The sequence below is a fragment of the Caenorhabditis elegans genome, chromosome I, assembly GCF_000002985.6.
Source record: "Caenorhabditis elegans chromosome I".
Classification (NCBI taxonomy): domain Eukaryota; kingdom Metazoa; phylum Nematoda; class Chromadorea; order Rhabditida; family Rhabditidae; genus Caenorhabditis; species Caenorhabditis elegans.
The window spans coordinates 8,245,472-8,269,042 of NC_003279.8; the positions used below are offsets into that span (position 1 = coordinate 8,245,472).

General features: G+C 33.7%; 5 protein-coding genes and 4 non-coding genes across 11 annotated transcripts; 3 read left to right on the top strand and 6 right to left on the bottom strand.

Annotated features, from left to right (window-relative positions):
* Positions 1-33: 33 nt before the first annotated feature.
* ceh-8 lies at positions 34-5,477 on the bottom strand (the record flags this gene model as incomplete). 3 transcript variants are annotated; one of them, NM_059845.4, is made up of 6 exons in its annotated part: positions 34-563; positions 1,145-1,253; positions 1,309-1,437; positions 1,486-1,583; positions 3,877-4,139; positions 5,374-5,477. In NM_059845.4, the coding sequence occupies 6 exons, from the start codon at positions 5,423-5,425 to the stop codon at positions 384-386; spliced, it is 831 nt and encodes a 276-aa protein (NP_492246.2). The 3 variants fall into 3 exon arrangements, with proteins under 3 accessions (NP_492246.2, NP_001305205.1, NP_001305206.1); NM_001318276.4 differs by lacking the exon at positions 5,374-5,477 and adding an exon at positions 4,500-4,579 and having other exon boundaries at positions 251-563; NM_001318277.3 differs by lacking the exons at positions 3,877-4,139; positions 5,374-5,477 and having other exon boundaries at positions 384-563; positions 1,486-1,496.
* Positions 76-151, bottom strand: ZK265.11. Its single transcript, NR_050298.1, has one exon. It is a non-coding gene; the product is annotated as an Unclassified non-coding RNA ZK265.11 (non-coding RNA).
* A 2,507-nt stretch (positions 5,478-7,984) lies between the features above and the next one.
* On the bottom strand, positions 7,985-9,455 carry fitm-2 (Acyl-coenzyme A diphosphatase FITM2). The gene is made up of 7 exons (NM_001026694.7): positions 9,421-9,455; positions 9,303-9,372; positions 9,027-9,226; positions 8,786-8,887; positions 8,584-8,740; positions 8,351-8,536; positions 7,985-8,274 (listed from the first exon to the last, which is right to left on the bottom strand). Exons 1-7 carry the CDS (start codon positions 9,447-9,449, stop codon positions 8,167-8,169), a joined length of 852 nt encoding a protein of 283 aa, NP_001021865.1. The 5' UTR covers positions 9,450-9,455; the 3' UTR covers positions 7,985-8,166.
* A 421-nt stretch (positions 9,456-9,876) lies between these two features.
* On the top strand, positions 9,877-10,841 carry nol-16 (Nucleolar protein 16). The gene is made up of 4 exons (NM_059847.6): positions 9,877-9,991; positions 10,038-10,146; positions 10,263-10,358; positions 10,481-10,841. The coding sequence occupies exons 1-4, from the start codon at positions 9,882-9,884 to the stop codon at positions 10,733-10,735; spliced, it is 570 nt and encodes a 189-aa protein (NP_492248.1). The 5' UTR covers positions 9,877-9,881; the 3' UTR covers positions 10,736-10,841.
* On the bottom strand, positions 10,830-13,468 carry sre-23 (Serpentine Receptor, class E (Epsilon); the record flags this gene model as incomplete). The annotated part of the gene is made up of 9 exons (NM_059846.3): positions 10,830-11,038; positions 11,505-11,613; positions 11,659-11,795; positions 11,843-11,965; positions 12,013-12,169; positions 12,486-12,654; positions 12,703-12,824; positions 13,179-13,317; positions 13,423-13,468. 9 exons carry the CDS (start codon positions 13,466-13,468, stop codon positions 10,889-10,891), a joined length of 1,152 nt encoding a protein of 383 aa, NP_492247.2. The 3' UTR covers positions 10,830-10,888.
* Positions 13,469-13,965: 497 nt separating this feature from the next.
* ZK265.10 lies at positions 13,966-14,027 on the bottom strand. Its single transcript, NR_003396.1, has one exon. It is a non-coding gene; the product is annotated as a small nucleolar RNA ZK265.10 (small nucleolar RNA).
* A 2,540-nt stretch (positions 14,028-16,567) lies between these two features.
* Positions 16,568-23,519, top strand: ZK265.7 (NAM-associated domain-containing protein; the record flags this gene model as incomplete). The annotated part of the gene is made up of 10 exons (NM_059848.8): positions 16,568-16,646; positions 20,446-20,520; positions 20,833-20,910; positions 21,074-21,238; positions 21,362-21,509; positions 21,756-21,900; positions 22,251-22,316; positions 22,389-22,461; positions 22,515-22,596; positions 23,025-23,519. 10 exons carry the CDS (start codon positions 16,568-16,570, stop codon positions 23,224-23,226), a joined length of 1,113 nt encoding a protein of 370 aa, NP_492249.2. The 3' UTR covers positions 23,227-23,519.
* Positions 18,730-18,815, bottom strand: ZK265.13. The gene has a single exon (NR_050299.1). It is a non-coding gene; the product is annotated as an Unclassified non-coding RNA ZK265.13 (non-coding RNA).
* On the top strand, positions 20,483-20,503 carry 21ur-13146. The gene has a single exon (NR_050300.1).
* Positions 23,520-23,571: the final 52 nt, after the last annotated feature.

Consider the following 23,571-nt stretch of genomic DNA (forward strand, 5'->3'; position numbering starts at 1 on the left):
ATAAAACATAGCTCTAATCTTTGTTAAATTAACTTCTCTGAATTCATACTCAATCTTTAATTAATTTAGTTGCAGTGACCTCAGCGTCCAATTCATAATCATTGTTTCTAAGACGGCACTTCCTAGAACAGTTTCATCACCGGTCTGCAATAAATGAGACAGCCGGCTGCTAGACGATAGTTGCTGCGGCCTCCGACATATCACGGGTTTCGCGCGCCACTCTAAAATGTGTTAGGTGTGCGCCGCCCCCTTGGAAACTTCTGTTTATTGTGCCGAAGGAAGATTGAAGAAATGGGGGATATTTGAAGAAAAAATCATAAAATCAGTAGATTAAAAAAAAACATGAGTAAAATCTAACATTCGTAATAGTTTTCCATATAAAATCAACAATTTTCCTGACTATGAGTAAGTTGTGGTGGCTCAAAGTGAATTGGATAGGGGAATGGCATTGGATATTGATTAAATGCATTGGAAAATGATTGATTTGGAATATAATAAGGGATAAATGGTGGATGATATTCCGAAATGAATGGACTACTTGTCGATGGTGTTTGAGGCGATTCCTGGAATTTTTACGCGTTCAATTTGAAAAATTCATGGTCAATTTTATACACATTCAGTAATTTTACAGAAAAATAAACATTAAGCTTATTCAGACGCGAAAATTCGATATTTTTAAGCCAAAAATACGGTACTTGGTGTCGGCGCGTCGCTTTTTTGTTAAATATATACATGTGTGTGCCTTTAAGGAGTACTGTAATATCAAACTATCGTTTCTGTAGCATTTTAATTAAATTTTCATCCTTTTTCATTAATAATTTTTTAATTAAAAACTATTACGGGAACAATAAATCATGAGAATGCGTACTTGGTGCATTTTATTTGACGCGCGATATCTCTTAGCGTCAAATAAAATGCACCGAGTACGCATTCTCATGATTTATTGTTCCCGTAATAACAAGTCGTAAGAATGATTTTTCGAATGAAAAATCCACGAATATTCCGCAACAACGAAAGCTTTAAATTACAGTACTCTTAAAGGCGTACAGCCGTTTTCTTGAATTTTTAAAAAAATATTTTTTCTTCACTGAATTTCCTTCACTTTCTAGGCGAGTCGTAAGCTTTTTATTTACTAGAAACATACTTTTTTCATTGATTTCTTATCACTGTCTTCGAAATTCAAATGAAAAACGTTTCCAGTTTTGCTGACGTGCGTGTTGTCCGCCGGAGTCCCATATTCAGCGAATGGAAACCTGAAAACCAATTTATATTGATTTTAATCTAGAAATTAAACTTTTTTAAACAAACCCATAAACTTCTTTTCCCTCGGAAGTCTTGAAGAATTCATCGGAAATTCCATTGTTATGAGTTGATGAAAGTGTATTTGCTGGAGGAAGCATTGGCGGTGTATCTGTCTTATTCTCACTCATCCATGACCTAAATGTGATAACTCTATTAGACGGGCATTTATCATAAGAAGCGAACCAAGATGGCATTGTATCTTTCAGTGAATGCTTCTCCTCTCCTTGACAATCCTGCTTCTCTTGACGGCGAAATTTAGCTCGGCGGTTTTGGAACCATACCTGAAACAGAAGAAAGTAAAACATTTAGAATTGAATAGGACATTTACAGAAAAGTCAGAACATAAAAGTTACCTAACGTTTATAACAATTGACCCAATTTTTTAAAATATAATATTCGTTTCTGATTTTGCGATGATTTTTTGTTGTTTTTCAAATAAGTATAACTCGAAAACTACAGTAGCTCGCAAAAAGATTTTAACTAAACAAATGTTTCCCATAATTTTTTCTACAATTTTTTTTGTTGACAAAATTTTACCATCTGCACTCTGGAAGAAATTACAGTGGAAAAAAATCACGTCCAGGTGGGAGGTTTGAGAGTTTCGTTTTTTCAAGCTTCAAAAATTCTAACGTAAACTTCCCGACCATTGCCAATTCTTTATAAAAATATTTTCTAGGCGACTTACATACTTACGCAACATTTATGATAAGTTTGTTACACCATCCATTAGTTGCACCATCCATTAGAAAACCAAAGGCTTCAATTTTCAAAACTTAAATTTCAAATGTAGATTTTGAATATCTGATTTAAAATAAAGTTCCTCCCCAATTTATTATTTTCCCATTCGACTTCTCCGCCACTATTTCCCTCATCTACCGTATACCAATTAGTAAGTTGTCAATCTCTATGCTCCCTTTGCCCCATCTTGTCCATTAAAGTGCCATGTTTTTACTTTCTTCTCTTGTTCCTCCTAACATCTTTCTTTATCCACCACCTACAGTAATCCCATCAAGAATGTGTAAACTGTCTTGATGAACGCTCGCTCTTTTTACGGGAAACTCAGTCCGCCGGAAAATTACACCAAGTATACCGAATTAGAAATAAAGGAAAAACCAACAGAAATCCGATTTTTTATTTCTCAAAGTTACTCAAAAAGCTCCGATTGTTTGACTGAAAATATTGAAAAATCTAATGATTTTCATGTGTTTTATAGATCATTATATCTTATAGAGAATATACGTTAAATGAATTGTCTAAAAATATTTTTTCGGAGCATTGTCAAATTTCATAATATAAATTGTTAATCTATAACCACCCCCCCCCCCCCCCCAATTTACAAATAGAACTTCATTTTCATTTTTTCAAAGTCCATCGTAATGTACTTCTTCACTCCCCAGCATCCATATTTTTCCTTGTATGACAACAATGTGTCGAGACTCGGCGAGGTAATCCTTAAATTGGTAGGATGTAAGTGACGGAAAAGAAAAAGAAATTTGAGAAGACAATGTCGATTAGTCAGATGCTTATCTTCTTCTTCTTCTTCTACTGTTTATTGTTTGTCCCCCTTTTGACTCAAAAATCAGAAGAGCATAAGGAAGTGTGACAGGAGTGCTAACCTGCCAATTTAACACTACTAATTGTTCCGGATGAGATCAGTTTTCACAGCTGCATGGAAAAAGGACAAGTAGGGTCATGGACAAGAGCAAATAGTTCGAATTTTAATTGTCATGAGCTCTCGAGTGGAGTTATATTCATAATTATATTAAAGAATGAAAATATGTGAATTCACTTTTGTGCCATGTATATGTTAATCTTTTACTACGCTGGATAAATTTTTTCGTAAACTAAAAAAAATTCGAAATTGAACATTACCGTATCCAAATTTGAAAATGTTTTAATTACCAAATCGCAGAGTATTTCAAATTTTCTGTTAATTTTGAGAATTACAAAAAATATCAAATTTGACAATATAAATTGTTAATCTCTATAACCCCCCCCCCCCCCCCATTTATTAGATAGCAATTCAAATTCTCGCTTTTCGAATAAAGTCGAATCTCCAAAAAAACAACAAGAGCTTCCACTGCAGTCATTTTCATATTGAACAACACTGGCTAGTCGACCGTGAATTTTCAGTTTTACTCTTGTGAATAATATATACTATTTAAAAAAAAAAAATAAGTTTTATTTCAGCAAAAAGTTAAAGCAAAAGATGTTCTAAAACAAAGAGGCACTATTGTAAAAATAATAAGTTCTTGGTGACCCGTAAATTTTCAGATTCAAGGAAACCTCCGTTTTTTTGCGATTTACCAGAACTGATTCATATGTTACAATATAATTTTTTAAAATTTCATATTGAAGACGGAATGCCAAAATATTCTCAAAATGGAAATTTTAGATTTGCCAAAATAGTCAGTCTAGTTTTGGTACATTGCAAAAAAATTGTGTTGGTTATTCTGGTAAACTTAAAAAATTGATATGTGAAAACTGATTAAATTCTGTTTTTAATTTAACAGTAAATAATAAAATTTCAATATTTTTCGCTGCTCTACTCTCAGATAAAAAATATGTTCTCACCTGAACTCGAACCTCTGGCAATTGAACTTTAGCAGCCAATGTTTCTCTTGCATAAACATCTGGATAATGAGTTTTATCAAATGCAGCTTCAAGAGCATGAAGTTGAAATGTCGTGAATGTTGTACGATTTCTACGTTGCTTCTTGTCTGCTATCTTATCTCGATTCTTTCGTGATGATGATGATTTTGATGGAGAAGAATCAGATTCAAATGAAGAAAATGAGTCGGATGGTTTGTATGTTGTAAATGAGGAAAACGCCGAAACTGAAAAAAAAAATGAGATGAGTTTAGGAAAAAGTTGAATAATTGCTTTCGAGAAACATTTGATTTCTGAAATTTACGATGGCTTATTGTATGAATGGTTTAATTTCGAATAAAAGGGTTTATGTGCTTTTTTACGGAAGAATTTTCTCTAGAAACGGATAATCGCATTTTCAATGTCAGTTTTTTAATCCGCAACGACGAGGAGTTGGGAACTACAGTACTGAAAACTGCCAGAAAATCCGGTACGATTGCCGGAAATTTTGGGCTTAAATCGGTCGTATCGAGACCGTGTACCGCATTCTTCTGGCAAAATTTAGAATCTGGGTGATATTTATTCTGATAAGTAATAAGAATCGTTACCATCAGTCCAAAATCCAGGATAATAAAATCCCTTTGGAATGTTCATTAAAGAAATAAATACCTAATATGTTTTTAATTCAGATTTGTTGTTTAGAAATGTAAAATGAGAATGCGTATTTTGGCGCATATCTCACCTGATAGCCTTGGAAAAGAAACGTATGCTTTTCACATGACTTTTCTTCCAGCAGCTTCTCGAGGTCATTTGGGGATTACTCATTTTATTAGAGAACTTTTGTTAGCGTTGGTAGGTTGTGTTGACAAGACTTCATATCAGTTAAAGTTTACTATTTTGATTGAAAAACTTGGAGTATTTTATAGTATTTTAGTTTAAGAAATTTGAGAGCGAGAAAGAAAATTAGATTTGATTGATCTAGCTTGAGATGCTGATAATACTTTAAAAGTATCAGTTCAAACATGCATCCCTGAAAAGTGAAAAAAAAGTGAAAACGTAACCTTTAAGCTCGTGTTTTGCAATGTGGCGTTAAGGTTCTACTGCATGATGTATTAAAATTTCAAGAAAAATGCTTGTTGGGAACCCCGACGGACAAAGTTTTAATACTCTTTCACAGTTAAATTCGAATCTAGATTTCTCATTAACATTTCTCATTAATCTAAAAAACAGAGATTTTGATTTTTTTTTAAATTTTGAAATTAAATCAAACGTTCTTGAACATATCCGACAAATCAAGCATATGAATAATCTCCAATTTTCAAACGAAAAAAAAACAACTAAAATTCCATTCAATTAGAGGGGGTGGAGGTGGAGCCCCAAAAAAGCTCGCAAATCGAATTTGGAAATAATTTGGATATAATTTGACAAAATAGGTGAATTGAATTACCAAATTTGTAGAGACTTCAAACATCAAAAACTCACAATTTGGTGTTATCGATGACGTGGCAGAGTTGTTGTCAGTTGGATTGCTCATCCCGGATGACAGGACAGGAAAAATTGAGGGCAGCAGGGTGGCAGAATATATTGGGGAGGAGATTGACTCCAGTTTTCTAGGGGGGAATATTTTGGAGCGAGGGGAGGAGCCATCCAATAAAAGAAATCTAAAGAAGAACTGTGTGATGGGAAGCAGCAAAGGGAACAAGCTGGAATATCGGGAGGAAACCATAAATTGTCATCATAAAATTTATATTTCGTGCTCCTTCCTCAATCAGGTCGCATGCTTTATGTTCAAGGGAATTCAATGCTTAAATAAATACAGTATGCGTTTTGGCACATGTTCAGCATATCGGGAAAAACGTTTCTAGCTGGTTAAGTGTCTTTTGAAGTAGGGATTTATCAAAAATTGGTCAAATTGCAAACCATAAAAGTTTTTCTACATTAAATAAGTTGCTATGCTTGCAACATTTTATACTAAACAGCTTACAACCTACGTGATATTTTTTCCCAATTGTAATAAAACACAGCGTCTCTTAGAGGCATTTATGTAACCGTACAACACCTTTTGCTCAGTTGAAAAATGTCCCGTAGGCCAAATGTATATATATATATATATATATAGGGTGCGCCAAAAGTATGGTAACACGTGAAGCGCTCTTTTAAATGGGTTTTTTCGCGCGACTGCCACTTCACACGTACAATTTTCTATAGAATACTGATAGCTGAATAAATTTCCTTCAATTTGACCTAAAATTTGTAATGTTTCCCAATAAGGTGCAATCTTTATCGCCTCGGCAATTTGACGATCCCTGTCGCCGAAACGGTGTTTTGGCACGCGGCACCTCCAACACAAACGCACCTCCGACGGACGCCAATAATTTTCAGATGTATGATTTTCATGTTAAATCCAAAGTTTAAAAAGTTAAGAAGCGTTTTTGATTGTTTTCGTAGCATATAAAAATTTTATGTGTCGACACTGGCGCCTAGCAAGAACCTTTGAATATTTCATGAAATCAACTTTGCGAAATTTACTCAGTTTTTTTTTGTCTTCACAAGGTGTAACGACTCACAAAATCATCCGAGCTCAATCTTCTATAAAAATTCTTGAAAGTCAGATCAAAACGTGTCGAAAAGTACTAAAATTAATTTTCTTGGATACTGCTGCCGCCGCCCACATCCACCTTTCTGGCGACTGTATCATTCAAGGCGTCTTTGTCATTCAAAGTACTGCCACAGTCATACCATGACAGAACTTTTTTGGATTTTTGTTTTTTAGGAATCTCTAGACCAAGAGCATTCTTTGAACTATAAAAACTTGTAAGACACTTGTGGATTCCTCGAGAAAAAGTGTAGAAATCCCGCAGAGTGCCTACTTGCGTGCCAAAAAATTGAGATCTCAAAAGTTCTGAGGTCCTGCAGCGATGCGGATGGGGATATTTTGAAAATTCAAAACGTTAATCGCACCCTGTATATATAATCCATCATATAGATCAATTTTCATGTAACCTATCGTATCGAATTAGCAGCTAAGCAACTAAGCCTAAGGACCTAGGTCTGGTGACCATGCTTTACTTCGGTTTTTTAAAGTATTCATCTTTGTTCTTTTTAATATTGTATCGTATATTTTTTTAATTTTTAACTTACACATAGACTGCGATGCGTTCTTGAAGGGATATTCTGTGCTTGATTGGAAGAAGAGTTATTACAGTATCTAACACTGTCCACGAATTCCAGAAATTAATTTTTTGCCTTATTTTATCATCTTTTTAAGTACTTCTTGTTTTAAAATATTAGATTGCTGGCCTCGATCTCCATCGGGTTGTTGCAAAAACCTCGTATCTCTGAACTCGTGACTTTTACATTTGTTTATCATAAACTCCGAAACCTACCTTCCGTATACTCCCTGGATAATTAAAACCCCACCAAATATCACTATAGATGCATTACTTTCATAATTTTCACACATGATCTCGACGATAATGTGGTCAAGCTACACAAAAACATTTCGATTGGGTTAGTTATTTAGTGGGACCGTTATCTTTGTTGCGTTTACGGAACGAAAATACGGTACCCGGTCTCGACACGATCGAACAATTTTAAATTAAAACGATTGTGCGCCTTTAAGGTGTACAGTAGTTTTCCCACTTCGCTATTTCCCAATTTTTAGATTTTTCTCGTTTTCTATTTCAAAACGTCTAACTTCTGTTATTCACATTAAATAGCAAGTGTTTAAATTTTAAAAAAAAGTCGAAGAAAAGTACTGTACACTTTAAAGGCGCACACTCTTTTTCATTTAAAATAATTCGGTCGTGTCGAGATCATTTATTTCACAGAGATATGAAAAATATTGCTTCGGGGAGCCAATTATGAAATTGAATGGGAGAATCAAAGTGAAAGTATGAACACAACAAGAAATTCAATTGAAGTGAAAATGGATTACTGTAAATTATTGAAATATCGTGTGAATTTGTAATTTTCTTGAATTTTTGTTTCTCATTGATTCAACAGTTTTAAGGTCGACAACGCGTATTTACTGATAAAAGCCTTGCTACCCAATGATCGCGTGTAAATTTTATGAATAAGACTTAAATATATGATAATGAATTTATATAAATAAAACAAAAACAGAACATTAACAGTTACTTAATTAAAGGAGAAACCAGTAAACGAGGCAATAGAGGGGATGTAAGACGATTTTACAAAAAGTTTAAATTTCAGGATTTTAATTAACACACAAAAGGAGGACTAGAATTTTGAAAATATTCACATTGATAATATTTATTTTCTGCCCACAGTCCGGCGAATTGGGGAGGCCAAGAATCCGGCTGGATAGAGCATGCGGTAGGTCACAAACCAGCAAACGACAGCGGCCACAGCTCCGAGAATCTGAAAAATAGGGAAATTGAGTAATTAAATTTTTGAAGAATACAAATTGTTATTCTGAGATGCAAAATATGATTACCTCTTCAATGAAGATATGATAATAAAGAACGGAGATGATAATTTGCTTGAACCAGAATGCATGAAGGAACAACATTGCGACGAAGAAATATTGAATGCATCGAGTCAAACGATCATGTTCTTCACGATCACCGTCCATTTGATGAACTGCATCAGTTACTTGTTGATAATGACGGTAAGCAATCGCCTGTAAACATTCCCATATTGTTTTCTGAAACCTTTTTTTCTTTATACCTCCTCAGTGATAATCAGAATACTGTAGATCATCAAGAAGCAGTGACCTGAAATATCATATCCTGGCGTCCAGACACCTTCTTTTTCGGAACACTGAGCACGAGTCAGAGTACGTCCTTTGTCACACATTGAGGTTAGTGCAAGAACTTTGTGGAAACTGAAAACTTTTTCGTTTAAGTAAGAATTATTGCATAAAGCTTACAATTGCACAGAAAAGTACCAACACGCGGTTCCCACTCCAAGACGGCACACATCAACGATTGGTTGATCACGATCACGACGATTGTGAGCTTTTGAAGAGAACCTGCAAACTTTATGGTTTTCGAAACAAAAATATTTGCATATTATAACAAAATACTAGATTCTGATTAACTTCTGCAAGAAAAGAGAGAAACATTAACTTATCCCTCACATCAGTGTCATTAAAATTCAAGAATACTTACCAAATAAATGGACCAACGATGACAAGTGTCCAAAACCATCCCATTTTTACTCCATATTGATTCAGAACACTGTGCTTTTGGACCAAATAATACGTGGAATCTAGTTCAATACGGGACTCGATGAAAGAGAGCACAGTCACAAAAGCCAGATAGAAGAGGGCAACTTTTCGAGCATCGATGAACAGAATTTGACGAGCGATCTGCAATATTGAAATTTTATATTTAAAACGATTAAACTTTCTCGTTTAAATTTTATTTTGAAGAATATATACTTACAGCAACGAAAATCCCGAGTGCAGCATTCGGCGTGCTATTTGGGGAAGCTGGTCGCTTTGTTGTGGAGTCTCTGAAAAATCAACTCATTTTGTCAAAAACAATTATAGTTCAAACATACGCTCTTGTAGAACTACGCCTTGTTGACATAATTATCTGTAAAATTGATTAATTAATAACCTATGAAAACTGAAAAAGAAGACTATCACACGTCGAATTAATCGGAAAACCCGAGAAAGTGTCAATTAAATGGAGAAAACTAGTCCGGCGGGTTTATTGACGAATATTGCGATTTTTAAAGCACCAATTAGTTTTTATGAGAACATAATAATATTTTTTCTTCATTGAAAACAAAATTGTATTAAAAATATATAACATTTAACAAAGAATTGTGTTGTTAAAATAATTCTCGACGAAAAAAAAAACAAACTGACGGTGGCCTAGAATCCGACAACTCATCAAGTTTCTCTTCCATTTCGTCCTGAAATTTTTTCGAAGAATCTTTCCCTATTTTCTCGGTTTTACTGTTTTTCCTCTGATTGTATTGTATTTATTTCGAAATTTTATTGTTTTTCAGAAAAAATGGCACGTGATGTAAAGAAGAGAGGAAAGCCAGCGTATACAAACCGCAGAAACCGACAAAAATATCTCAAGAAGAAGGATAACAAGAAAAAATTATCGAAAAGTGCAGTGTGAGTTAATTTTTGTCTATTTTTCCATTTAAATAGTGACTTGCAGGCCAATTATCAAATACACATGGGATGAAACTAAGACTCCTCGAGAAAACGTCCGCGACATGGGTATCGCATTTAATCCAAATGACGCGGTTCCAATCGCTGAACACAGAGTAGGTTATCGATTTTTTCAAGGCGTTGTGCATTGACGGAACTTAATTGCGCACTTTGTCTTGCGGAAGTCCAAATTAAATTTCATGCTCATTGATTCATAATTTTGAATTTTCAGAAAGAGATCATCGACGCGGAGCCAATTGACGGTGTCAGTATTGTTGTTCCCAAACCGGAAAAGAAAGTTACTGGAAGAAAAAAGAATGAGAAACAGGTAAAATTTAATCATAGTTGGTAGTAAATAACGCTAAAGTTTTAGTTTCTGAAAAAAGCAGGTCCGATGAATCGGTTTCTAAATATTTAATTCAATTGTTTTAATTCTGTTATTATTTCCAGGCAGCACACATTATCTCAAATCTGGAACAGCAAGTGAAAGAAGAAGAGGAAGCTCGAGCTGGACAAGACCGGAAATTCCGACTTTTCCATAGAGAAACCGAGCTTTGTGTCTACATGCTGGCTCGTCACGGCGAAGATTTTCAAGCAATGACTCGTGATCCGAAGAATTTATGGCAATACACACCGAAGCAGTGGGCGAAGAAGATCCGTACACACAAAGAGTCCGAGATGTGTAAATTCCTCGAAACTGCATAAGACTGTTTTTCAAAATTTTTTGATACTTTTGTTTGAGCTTTTATTGTTATTGTTGATACTGTTATGGGGGACTTTTGTTCCTTTACAAATAAAATCAAAAATTATTAACATTCATTGTGTACATTTCAGATATATTAAGCAGCTCTTCAGAGATTAATATTTGGCATTAATTTTCGGTTTTCTCAAAGATCCAGTGCGCATCTTTCCTCGACAAGCACCATCTCCTTCCAGTTGCCTCTCGAAAATCTCAAAATACATGTCACTCTCCCGGTCCATTTGAGGGCGAAGCTTTCGAATATCAACCTAAAATTTCGAACTTACACAATTTCAAAGAAAAAAAACCAGGATAAACGGGGGATTTTGCTTTAAAAAATCCAAAGTTGTTTTACTATTAAATTCAGAAATAACAAAAAGAAAAACTAAAAAAAATGACGACAGAGTGAAAAATCCAACTTTTAAAAACTTGATTTTGCAATTTTGGCTAAATTCTCTGTTTGAACTTCCTCGGAAATGAAAACTGCGACCAATCATCGATTCGCTTCGCCCACTTTTGAACCAATCAGATGTTCGAAGACGCTGATTGGTTCGAAAATGGGCGTGGCATCTCATTTTGGAGGAAGTTCAAATATGGAGTTTTGCCAAAATTGATATTGCGTGATAAAAAGCTGGATTTTTAATACTTTCGCGATGTTTTTGTTTTTCTTTTGTGGTATTTCTGAATTTGAAACTATTTTGGACTTTTCAAGCGAAAAATACAAAAATTAGTTACCTTACGACTGTCGATTCTCATTCCAAAAGTGGTTCTAGCCTTATTGAACGTGTATTTTCGATAGTTTTCAATTGTGAAAATTGCAGTTGGCACTAGAAATACGGGATTTCTGAAAAAAAGATTTAAAAGTTTTCAAAAGGAAAAAGCAACTTACGAATGAAAAACATAATCCATATAAACACGGACAGTCAGAATGATATCTTCATTTAAATTTAAAATGACTGGAAGTGAATTACCAAGCCCCATTGCTATTATAATTAAAATGATTGAAATGAAAAATCGACGCATTACCTAGAAAAATGTATCATTTCTAGAAATAATCTCGATTTTTCGCTTACCTTCAATGTTTTGAGATTCTCTTTCAATTGATATCTGATACTCAATGTGTAGTTCGTAGTCCGATGATCTCGTTCCAATGTCATCAGCCGTTGCTGATTAAAATACTCAACCAATGCATAAATCTTAATTATTTGAAAATCAACAAAACTTCTTTAGGTTGGAAACTAACCACAGCAGAACAGAATAAAGAAAAGATGACTCCAGAGATAAGAACTTGAAATGTAAGTCCTGAAGTTGTTGTGACCACGGCCATTGTGCACGAGAATATGTTTTGAGCCACGAAAATTAGTCCGAATATCCAATGACGACTCTTTTTCTCATAGTCTCTGTAGGTAAGAAGTTTTTTACCCAGTTTTTTTAACAATTAAAACCGACTTCTATTGAAAAAATCATAAATTGACAAACTATTGAAAACACCTAAAATATATAGAGAGGCTCAAATCAAATGTTTAGAAATCTACCGTACTCAAGGGTACGGTAGCTGAGAAGTTATGTTCGTACCAGAACCCGAAATCATATTTTTTTCAAACAAGTGTCATAAATACCGTTTCAAGCTTACTTTAATTCGCACTCTCCAGACTTTTTTTATACAATGAAAAAGGGGAATCCTTTGAAAGAATACTCTACAAAATTGCAACTTACTTGACCAAAATAGTTGCAAAAATCCTTTCAGTTAATATTCCGACGGGTGTTGTTATCACAAAATACATGTAATGATATCTCATATTTGCAGCTATGAAAATCGAATCAAACATATTTTTAGCAACACTGCACCGCCCGAAATGATGACATTCGTCATTACATTTGATAGCTGAAAATATTCCTTTTTGTGGCACATGACCACGTGGAATAGACTAACATTCTCGAATTTCGATAGCCAAATTATACTTGAATGCCCATAACAGAACACGACAAACCAATAGTTCAAACCAAAGAAGTAGCAAAGAAATGAATATATTCCTTTGATTTCTGTGGAATATTCTGGAAATTTATTTGGTGGATAAGATTCAGTGGGGATTTGGTTAAAATATGCCAAAAGGGAGTAAAAATATATTGTTTTAGTTACAGTAAAATTTTGAGCCGAATTTTAGGAAAACTGCCTTTTTTTTTTTAATATTAGGGCTTTTTGAGATATGTAACGTAATCCTTCATGTATGAAGTCATACAGTGTTTATATACAAATAATTAAAACATAAATAATATAGAACCTCGTATAAAACAATTTTTGTACTACTTTCAATATGAATTTTTGACTGGAAATTAAACAAAATTTTGAAAGAAAATATTTGGACCTATTTTAGAGCCAAAAAAATTTCAACAATTTCCCACACTAACGTGAATCGCATTGCAGTTGAAACACCAATTAGTGTGAAAATGAAGCTGATAATAAATAAAACAGCTTGCACCAGAACACCAATACTACTTGGCATTTGATGAGAATTTCTAATGAACATTGCCATCACTGTGAGGTCATCTGAAAATAGTTTTATATTTACTTCAAGAAAATACTTTTAGCTACCGTATTTTCTCTATTAGTCTTGCATGCAAGACTAATTTTCAATCAACCCGTAAGACTAACCTGCGTGAATATCCTCTCGGATTTCAATTTCGGTAGCATTGATCATAGTTGATTGAAAATACTAGACGATTTTCAGAACCAGAATACAAAAAGGAATAAAATCACCTGTATGTCTGAAATTCGAAGAATTCTGAACCTCAAATGAGACAGAAATCTATCCGGTGATCTCCGCCTCTTTTCATTAAGTATCAACATTATTTCAATTTTCATTAAGCCCGACCACGTGGCTTTTCATTGAATCTGAAATTAAAAATGAGGTCATTCGTGATCTCATCAAGATTCTCTTCCCTCATTTCCTTTTGTGCAAACACGTGTTGCTCTTCTGCCATAATATCATAATAATAATATCATACATACATGTATATTTGCTAATCAAAGCGAGAGCGTCTTGTTTAATATTCGCCGTCATAAAATCTTGTACAACTTGCGCACGCAGTGTCCTTTCGCATAAACCGCTATCAAGAAACTATTCCTAAAATGTTTTTATTGGAAGAAAAATAAACACAACAACTTACATATCACAGAAACAAAAAAGAACAAAAAGTGCTCTGATAATGTAGGAAGACATCATCTATCAGTGAGAGAGTTCTTTTTCATCCTTGCACACCGCAACGGGAAGCCGAGCGGCGGTCATTGGTTTGGCAGTTACCGCCAGAGACCACTAGACCACGCGCGCATAGCATTGGAAAGTGTCCAAAGGGTCTTTATAAAACGGGTGGCAGTCAGCAGTCCAAAGTAGAGGGGTTATTGCTGTATCGTCGCAAGAAAGGGTTTATTTGAAGCCCGACTATTTCTCTTGTTAAGATTGAACATATCAAGCTATCGGACCCATATTAAACAAAATTTAAAACATGACACATAACAGGGGATAAGTTTCTTTCAATACACGGGTGGTACTGTACTTGAAAATTTTTATTCGTGCCAGGACTTTGGCTCTCGATTTAGATGAATGATCGGTTCAAAAATTTACAGAGAAATGTCATTCGAAGCTACTCACAACAAGAAGCTTTCAAAAAATTAAAATTCTTTAGATATATCGGATTTCCAATTTTCCCATGCCAGGCTTAAATCATTTCAGAGGTCATTATGGTCCAACTAATATCAACAAAACTACACGGTAAACAATAATCGGAAGCGGAGAAGTGCACATAATCTGTCAATACACAAGGGCCAAAAAGCCATTCACACGTTTGGACCCCTCAAATAAACTTGGTGCCCACTGAGCAAACACGTGGCTTCTCACACATTAGGAGAAGGAAATCTGAGAGAGAGAGAGAGAGAGAGAATGGAGATGGAATGATTATTATTAAAAGAACACTCGTTCCATTGGCTTCGTCCAATTTTTTGTTTGCATTTTTATAGTTTTAACCTCCTAAATGTTGCGGTTTTTGAGGAGTTTCTTTTTTTAAAGGACACCAGTCCAAAGTCTAGAATCCTTCGATATCTCACCAAATATGTAGTAAAAAAGAATTTACAGTAATCTGTGAATTGAAAGAAAACCCTTTTTTTAATTTTCTATTTTTTAGAAACTCATTTTTGCGATTAAAGCGGAAATTCAAATTTGAAATCATTTCGCTGAGTTGAAGTCTGAATTGTCTGAATAATAAAATTAGAAAATTCTCTAAATTTTTTTCAGTCATATAAAACCCGTTGCCTCACATTTTCGAAAAAAAAAAGAAAAAACCGAAAAAATCTTTAGTTTTCTTTTTTTTTAACACGGTCCCCACAACTTTTTTACAGCTATTATAGCTGTTTTGTTCAGTAGTTTTACAGCAGTGTTTCCCAAAATCTAATAAATCTCTGAAAATCCTATTCTTCTTTCCTTTTCTTTTCTTTTGGTATTTGTTCCAGAAAAATTTCAAAAACAAAACGGAAGGAAACAATTGAATTTGACACCTTCTCCAAATTGAATTTTCACCAAAAAGAAAAGGAAAAACGACGGCAATTTGGGTGACACGGAATTGTGGACTTGGACTTTTTTGTTGGAAAATTGGTTTTGGTAACTTGCCATTTTAGTTAGAGGCAACGTAAACCAAAAAATGAGTAGATATTTATAGTTTTGTTTGAGAGTTACAAACTACAACCCCACAAAAAACTAGCTTTTCGGATTTTATTTTAGAAAATAAGTTTTGAAATATTTTGAATAACGCATCTGATTTTATTAATACAAATTTTGAGGTTTAAAATTGTCTCTTGAAGTCTTGAGAATACACTTTGCCGAAACCGATAGTAAAATACATTTTCTCTGTTATAGTTTTGCGGATTGCCCTGACTTTCAGGGATGTTAATTTATTGTTTCTTGATTTATTGAATTTCTTGAGAAAATTTGTACAAAAAATTTCAAAACTTCAAGCGCACTTTATTCAAAACTGTTCCCTGATAATAAAAAAGAAATTTCTGCAACGAAAATCTCTGATCCAACCTATTTCCTAGTGTTAAAATCCATCAACAATTTCTTGAATTTTTCATGGTTTTTTTGAGCCTAAAATTTGTTGGATCTTGTTTCTAAGCGAAATAATATTTTTAGATCATCTTTGCTGGTCTTCATGATTCAGTATTTCAACCAGAACTTACTATCACTAAATAGATGAATGATTTGTGTATTTGTAAATTCAACAACTTTGAATTTTCAAAAGAAAAACAGGGTTCCAATAATTATATCCTACCATGTGTAAACTGAATATTACTTTCAGCAATGTTCAAAGTTGATACCATATTTCTAATTTATTGTCTCTTTTATATATTAAAAGGTATATTTCCAATTACATTCGTCATTATTCATATATCATGTGCACATACTCTCTTTGTTTTTTCTAAAATCCAATCCATCAAAAGTCTCGACGAACTTAAATTTACGACACTTTCAATCCCGTCTATCGAATATTCCAATTAAATCTCCCCCGGTTTGTTATAAAAACCGACTACTTTTCAATTCCAGAATGTTGCCTTGTCCGTGTTCGTGTTCCGTTTGTCTCCTTTTCTCCAAGCCCCGCCCACTTGTGAGACAGCTCACGCCACACTTCCTGTGGTCAAATGAGACCGCCTTCCCGCCTCTTTTTCTCGTTTTTATGCAGTTTTCTTCAATTCTCTTTTATTCTTTTTTGTGATGTTTCAATCTTTCTTTTTCCAAATAAATCCTTTTCAGATGCTTCTCGTAATTGCCACGTGGCTTCTGCTTGTAGACGTGGCAAATGCCAACATGAGTTGTCTGGTGATGAGACCAGGTACGTTGTTTGTATAATTTGGAGAGAAAAAGGCAGGAATAAAAGCAAACTTTAGAAACTTAAGAGAAGAGACAGAGACCACCGTTTATGCTCAAATTACATTTGCTCACAAACAATGAAGCAAATGCTAAGGCGCGACGGATGAATGAATCTCTGCAAAATACCTTAGGAAAATGATATCTAAAATTTGAATGGTAGCAAAGGGACAGTAGAGTTTGGCGGTTTATTTTAAATAGCCGAATATACCAAATTTCATAATGAGACATCTCTAAAAATTGTGCAAAATTCTTTATTACGTAAAAGTAAAATATTTCAAAATTTCAGCAAATTTTGGTGAATATTTCAGAAGTCTCACTGTGAAGTTCGACCGTTTGGGCCCATTTTTTAGTACATTTCACATTTAAACTTCTAGCGGTAGAAACATAACTAGCAGACTATTTTGACCATTAGGGTTTCTGAAAGTTTGCAACTTTTTGGAAATTTTGTGGAATATTTTAAAGAAAAAATCTGAATTTTTGAGAATTCCGCATTTTCCCTGATGGTTTCTCTATTTTCTTTGATTTTATAAAAAATTTTCAACTTACAAAATAAGTGCAAAATTTTTTTTTCTGTAAAACGTGTTTTGATAAAAATTAAGACAATCTAGGTATCAGTCGTCAAAACAGAGCAACGGGAATGCAGGAAATAATCGATAACTGCTATTAGATAAACTAATTTTAATCAAATCTGCAAAACCCAATGTATTCTCGGTTTATTGTACAGTAAAGTGTAATAGTATTCCATTTTGACACATGACTAACACATTGTACACAATTGCTTGAATGTCATAAGAAACGTTGACATATTCGAAAAAAACTAAATGTTTCTACGTTTGGAACTCGGCACTCACAGAATCAAGAATCCTAATTGAATTTTACGAACAACGTTGATTTTGTGAGGAAAAATTGAAGATTCCCTTTTTCCGTTAAATTGCATTTTCAAGTGCTTCCGCGCAGCTTTTTGCACTGGAAATTGAAGAAATCGACTATTTTTGAGGGATAATTTTGGAAGATGTAAAATATTGTTTTTAAACAACTGGAGTCAGAAATTCAGCAAATAACTTTTGGAAATTTTAATAAAAAATATATATTTGAGGTTATTTAATTTCAAACATTATTCAACATGTCTAGAATAATTTTTATATTTTCTGCAGAAGTTTCTTGATTTTCACAAGAAATTAAATTTTTACAAAATAAACATATTTTTATTTATTATTTTTTAATGAGAACCGATTGTCTTGAAAAAAATTTTTTTCTGGCCTTCCTGATTGAGAAACTTATGTATATCCCAAAATTAAACTTAGGGTTCCTCCAAAATTTCGTCATTTTTCTTTTGGAAATCCACAAAAAAGTTAACACCGGAAAGCAAGGAATGTTTCGAAAGAAATCAAAACTTTTTCTTGTACTGATTGGATACGTCCTTTTCTTAAGTTCTTCTTCGTTTTCTTCGTTACAATCGCCAGTTGTACACATCTTTTAAATTGGCTTTTGATGCGTCGATCCTCACTCTCTCTTTCCCTTTTAAATCGAGTTTCTTTTCCTAAAATCTATCTCTTTAGGGACCATAATGTTCGAATCATTGTGTCAGTTTATGAGTAGAGGGGTCAACAGACGTATGGAAAAAGACGACACATGCATGCTTCAACATAAAAAAAAGTCCCAAAAAAACTAGTGGATGAGGGGGAGGGAGGAAGAAAAAGGCAAATAAAGGGCATGAATCAGAGAAATATCAAATTTCGAATAAAACAGAGAAAGGGTGAGCGGTTTTGGAAGAAATGAGAGCAACTAGTTTGGAAAAAGTAGAAGACACAAATTAACTGATTTTAGCTAGGGGTTTTTGTATGAAATTATTAAATCATAAGATATCAGATGATCCAATAAACATTAAAAAGTTGTTTTGATCAGATCATTTTGAGGTGATTGACTTTCAATTTTAGATAACAATTATTGTTTCAAAGTTTTGCTTTTGTATCTCGGCTTCAACAAATTTTTCAACAAATTGGTGGTGTGGCAATCGATAAATGCACGGTTCAAATTTTTTTCTGAACTACGAAATTCTTGCTCATTTCCTTTCCATATTCTCTATTACCGGAAACATTGACATCTAAATTATCCCTTGTTTCTTTTTTCTTCCAATCGCAGTCTCAAGTGTTTCTTCTTTTAGTTTGTACTATTGCAATTAGCTCCATGACACAACTGCGAAATGTTTTTGAAATGTGCCGGGGACAAGAAACGGATATGTAGAGGGGATAAAGTCAGTTTGGCTCGAGAATGCATAACAGTGATGCATTGGTGATGCCCTTTTCTCGCTTCTCTTTAAGGGAAAACGATGCGGAAAACCCGAACAGATGGGACCACCCGTATTTCTTTTAGTGGAATATATGTTAGAGATTTGCAGATATTCGAAGAGAAAGTACAAATTGAGAGGCAAAAAAAATATTAGGCAATGTCTAGCTAGATTAATAAAAATCAAGAGAAGGTCTCAGGGATGCGCGGTACGTCTATTTTGTTGCCGCCCAACCCAGCCACAAAAATGTTAGAAATTTCCAGATTACCAAGTAGATATACTTGTTTTTATTTTAAATTTCAATATTTTCAGATTTTACTAGAACTTCTTTCCTGCTCATTTTCCCACTTCACCGTTTCAAAGCAAAAGAAATGTCAGAAATCTGTGTTTTTTGCATCAGAAGAGTGGTCATTCTTGACAAAAATCCCGTGGGAGGTCGGCTTAAGCTCAGAAAAGCAAAAAAGAAAAATTGTGAAACGTGTTGATTTTATAATAGATGAGATGACAAGGAGGGTTAAAGTTTTCTTACTTTTGGGAAATTGAAAAATATATTCTTGAATATTTAAAGGTTTTTCATTTGTAGGGTTCATATTTCGTGAAAATTAAAGTTTTGAAATTTTTTGCGTGATTTATAAGATTAGAGAAAATGTTGAAAACTATACGAGAAAATGTTTTTATTCAGACGATTCAGGCCCTGTGAAGGGTGTCATTTTTCGATTTTTTCAGTAAAATCGAAAAATCGAAAACGAAATTGTTCGATTTTTCGATTTTCCAAACATCGAAAAAACGAAAAATTTTCGTTTTTCGATTTTCTGACAAAATCGAAAAACTGACACCCTGACTGTCTTAAAAACTGACTGCCCGAGGTCCCCGAGATGGGCTACGGAAAGGCGGGCAAAGAGGCATAACCGTTCGACCGGTTGGAAACTTCGACAGGTGTCGGTGAATTTTTGTTTTGATTTCTAGGCATTTAAAATATTTTTGAACAGATTTTCGTTATTTTTGATTAGGTTTCTGCAAACCAAGTTGTTCTCCATTTGTTTATCCAACATACTCTCATCGATCTATGCTCCTATTTACCCATTCATCTGCTCATCCATCACAGAACCTATAAATGCTCCAAAATGTGTGTTCTTTCCGTTTTTCTATTTTTAAGAGATGAAAACTCGTAGATAACTCTGTTCCTTCCAGTAAGCATTGTGAGTATAGACCACCCTGTCAGTGGAAAATGGAAGACGCTTTTATCTATCCGGGCATGTTTTGTGTCAAATGGAGAATAGAAATGAGGATTTGACACCCCTCAATACCAATCTCAATGTGTCAAACACAACTATACGTTTTTTTCCTGGGAATCGAAGGGAACATCCAAAAATTTAGTAGTTTTGAGAGGATACTCTGGGGAAATGAACTTTAATTTTTGGTAGAATTTGAGAGAAGAGGCATAGAGTTCGAAATTTAAAATTGGACGTTTCAGGTTACGGATTAGTGACTGAAGATTGCCCGACACATGCTGTGGGATGTCGAATCAGAGCCAAAAAGGACCATATAGGTATGTTTAAAATTTGTGTTATTACAAAAATTAAAATCTTTGACAGAAAGGTGGAGAAGACTCATTTTGAAAGTTTGCTTTAACTTAGAACATGAGCCGTAATGATCAAATATGACTGTAAATAATTTATAAAACTTTTCTATTTTTTTTTTCAAATCTCTTTTTCTTAATTGGCTACTCATTTGCGCGGGAATTCAAAAATTATTATCTAATTTTTTTTTAAATTTTTCCAAAATTGAAAATCATGATATGACTCACTTCACTAATGGGAAAAATCTTTGCATAAAAAATTATTGATATTAAATTTTTCAGAATGGTATGAACTTTCTCGTCTCTACGATCGTAACCAACTTGTCTGTGTATATCCAGAGGAGTACAAATCAATGACAGGTAAGAGAAAAACCAAAATCTAAAAAATCTTATTCTAGGTACTGTGATTTTTGCTTTTTACACTATTTCAACTTACTTTAGCTTTGAAAAATAGAAATATTATTAGTTTTTTACCAGAACATTTTTTGGAAAATATAACATCATTTGAAAACTAAAAATTCAGGATGTATGAGAAAACCATCAGGAAGTATTCGATGTTGGTGTGGTGGACGTGAAAATTGTAATGATCCAGAGACAAGTCGAGATTTGTATGAAGCATTCACTGAAGGAGATAATGATGCAGTTGATAAAATTTCTGAATGGTTGAAATCAGAAAAAGATGAAAGTTGTAAGTTTTTTCGAAAAATAATTATGGCTAACTCAAAAAATTGTTACTTGTTAAAATCCTCAATTAAAAGCAATGAATAATTGTTTCCATTCGAAGAAAATGTAAATAAATTCAGTATTACAGCATGGAAAAAGTTTACAACAACCGAGGAACCTCTTGAAACTACAACTACAAAGAGAATAATTACAACCCCAAAACGAACGACTTTAAGAAAAACAACGACTACAACGACGACTTCAACCACATCTACCTCGACAACTACTACTGAAAAGTGAGATAATTTTAAGCCCCGAGATTTCGCAAACACTTTTCTTGAATCGGAGTATGCAAACATTCTGAAAGCATTTCAGAAATAGTTTTTTTTTATATGACGCCAAATTAAAGCCTGTCCTAGTAAAGTTCTAATTTGTACCAATTGGTACTCTTTGGGAGTTTTTCAGTCTACAAAAACTTATATTTATAAATTTGAATTTTCTATCAAATGTCAAAATGTTTTCATTTCAAACATCTATTTCAGACCAACTACAGCTACAACAACTGCCAGAGTAACCCCGAAAAAGTCAACAAAACGAATTGGTACAGGAACAACTGCACATCCTCCACTCTTCCCAAAAGATGCATCAAAAGCGCGTGTTATTAATATTGTTGATATTCGTAACAAGGTTAGCTGTTATGTTCACTGCAAAGACTTTTTAAAAATTCTGCTTTGTAAAAATTTTAAAATTATACATCAAATTATTTTAGCTAGCTGGAAACCTAATATTGAGAAATCGTGATTCAGAAGTTGGACAACTTGGGCAGGACATAGCTGTGCCTAAGCTTAGTCAAAGCTTGAACCAACTTTTGACAATATTATGCCCAAAGTTTTGTTGTATTTTTTGAAACTCTGATGAGGTATTGGCAAGAGTTGATCAAGCATGAGCTAAACAAGGGTTTGCTCAACGTTTGTCATTTTTCTTAATTTCAGCACGCAACAAGTTTGTTAAATTATTGTCAATTTTTTGTCTTTAAGGGTGTTCCACTTCCAAACGACGATATCTCACTTGATGACACATTTGAGGAGACACGCAGAAAATTGGTGAGAATTGTAAAATAGGGTCTATTTGAACAGAAATCTGAGAAAAATTTGATGACGTTTCTTTTTTTTCAGGAGAAAGAAATGAAAGAAGAGAACGAACGATTGAGGGAAATGCTTGCAGATGAAGAGGAAGAAAATTCTAATGGTATGTTAAATAAGAGAAGAGGAATGGAATTCAAACATTAGGGATTTTTGCAGATATTTCGGATATTGATGATGATGATGGTATTACTGCTGAAGAGCAGAGGGAAGAAGAACGGGAAAGATATCGAATGGAGAGGTAATACATTAGTAATGCAAAAATAATAATATAATATTTAAAGCTGGAGTAGCACCAGTGTAAAAATTTCCAAATAAGTTTAAATGAGATTTTTAAAAATTCAATTTAACAATTGAAACATTTTTAGATGTTTTAAAATTTTTTTGGCAGAATGGCAACTCTTCAAAAAATTTGGGCTTTTTGAGAAACTTCGAGCACTATTACATTTTCAAAGTCCTGCAACGTTTAAAGATTTATAATTAAAGTATGAATTTTTAAACTTGCAGATGAAATTTTTCGGACGATTCAAAACATATTATAAAGGAGAACTGAGAAATTTAAACTTTTTGACTGAAACTTTGAAAGTTCAAAAATAACTTTTGAAAACTTTTACTGTACTTGTTAATATGGCGTTAATTACAACACTCAACATAAACTGATTATTTCAGAAGACGCGCTGAAGAACGACGTTTGCAAGAGGACACAATTCTGCGACGAATCGAAGAGGAAGAAATCCGTGAAGCAGATAAGGATCGACCGAATCGACGAGAAGCTGATGAGGATATGTATGGAAGTGATTTTGAAAACTCTACTGGTAGCACTTCCCTTCTCGTTTCTGTATTTTCTGCTGTTTTATTATTGCTGGTTTAGTATTTAGAAACACTTTTTTTGAAGATTTACATAAGAATATCTCGATTTTTGATATTTTTTAGAGATTTCTTTTTCACTTGTTTCTTCGTGCACTTATATTAGGCCACTAATTGATGTTTCAATTTCAACGAACCTAATCTCTTCTTAATGTTCTCTATTATCTGGTTCTCAACTGCTTCCTCCGTTCCTCTCTCTCGTGATACTGGTGCTCCGCATTCTGCTTGTTTCTTTTTTAAATATGAATTTCTTATTCGATTCATTGATATTTTGATAATAAAGTTATCGCTTTTTCTTGAACTTAACTACTTGAACTTACTTCTCAATCAACTTATCTGCTCGAAAAAA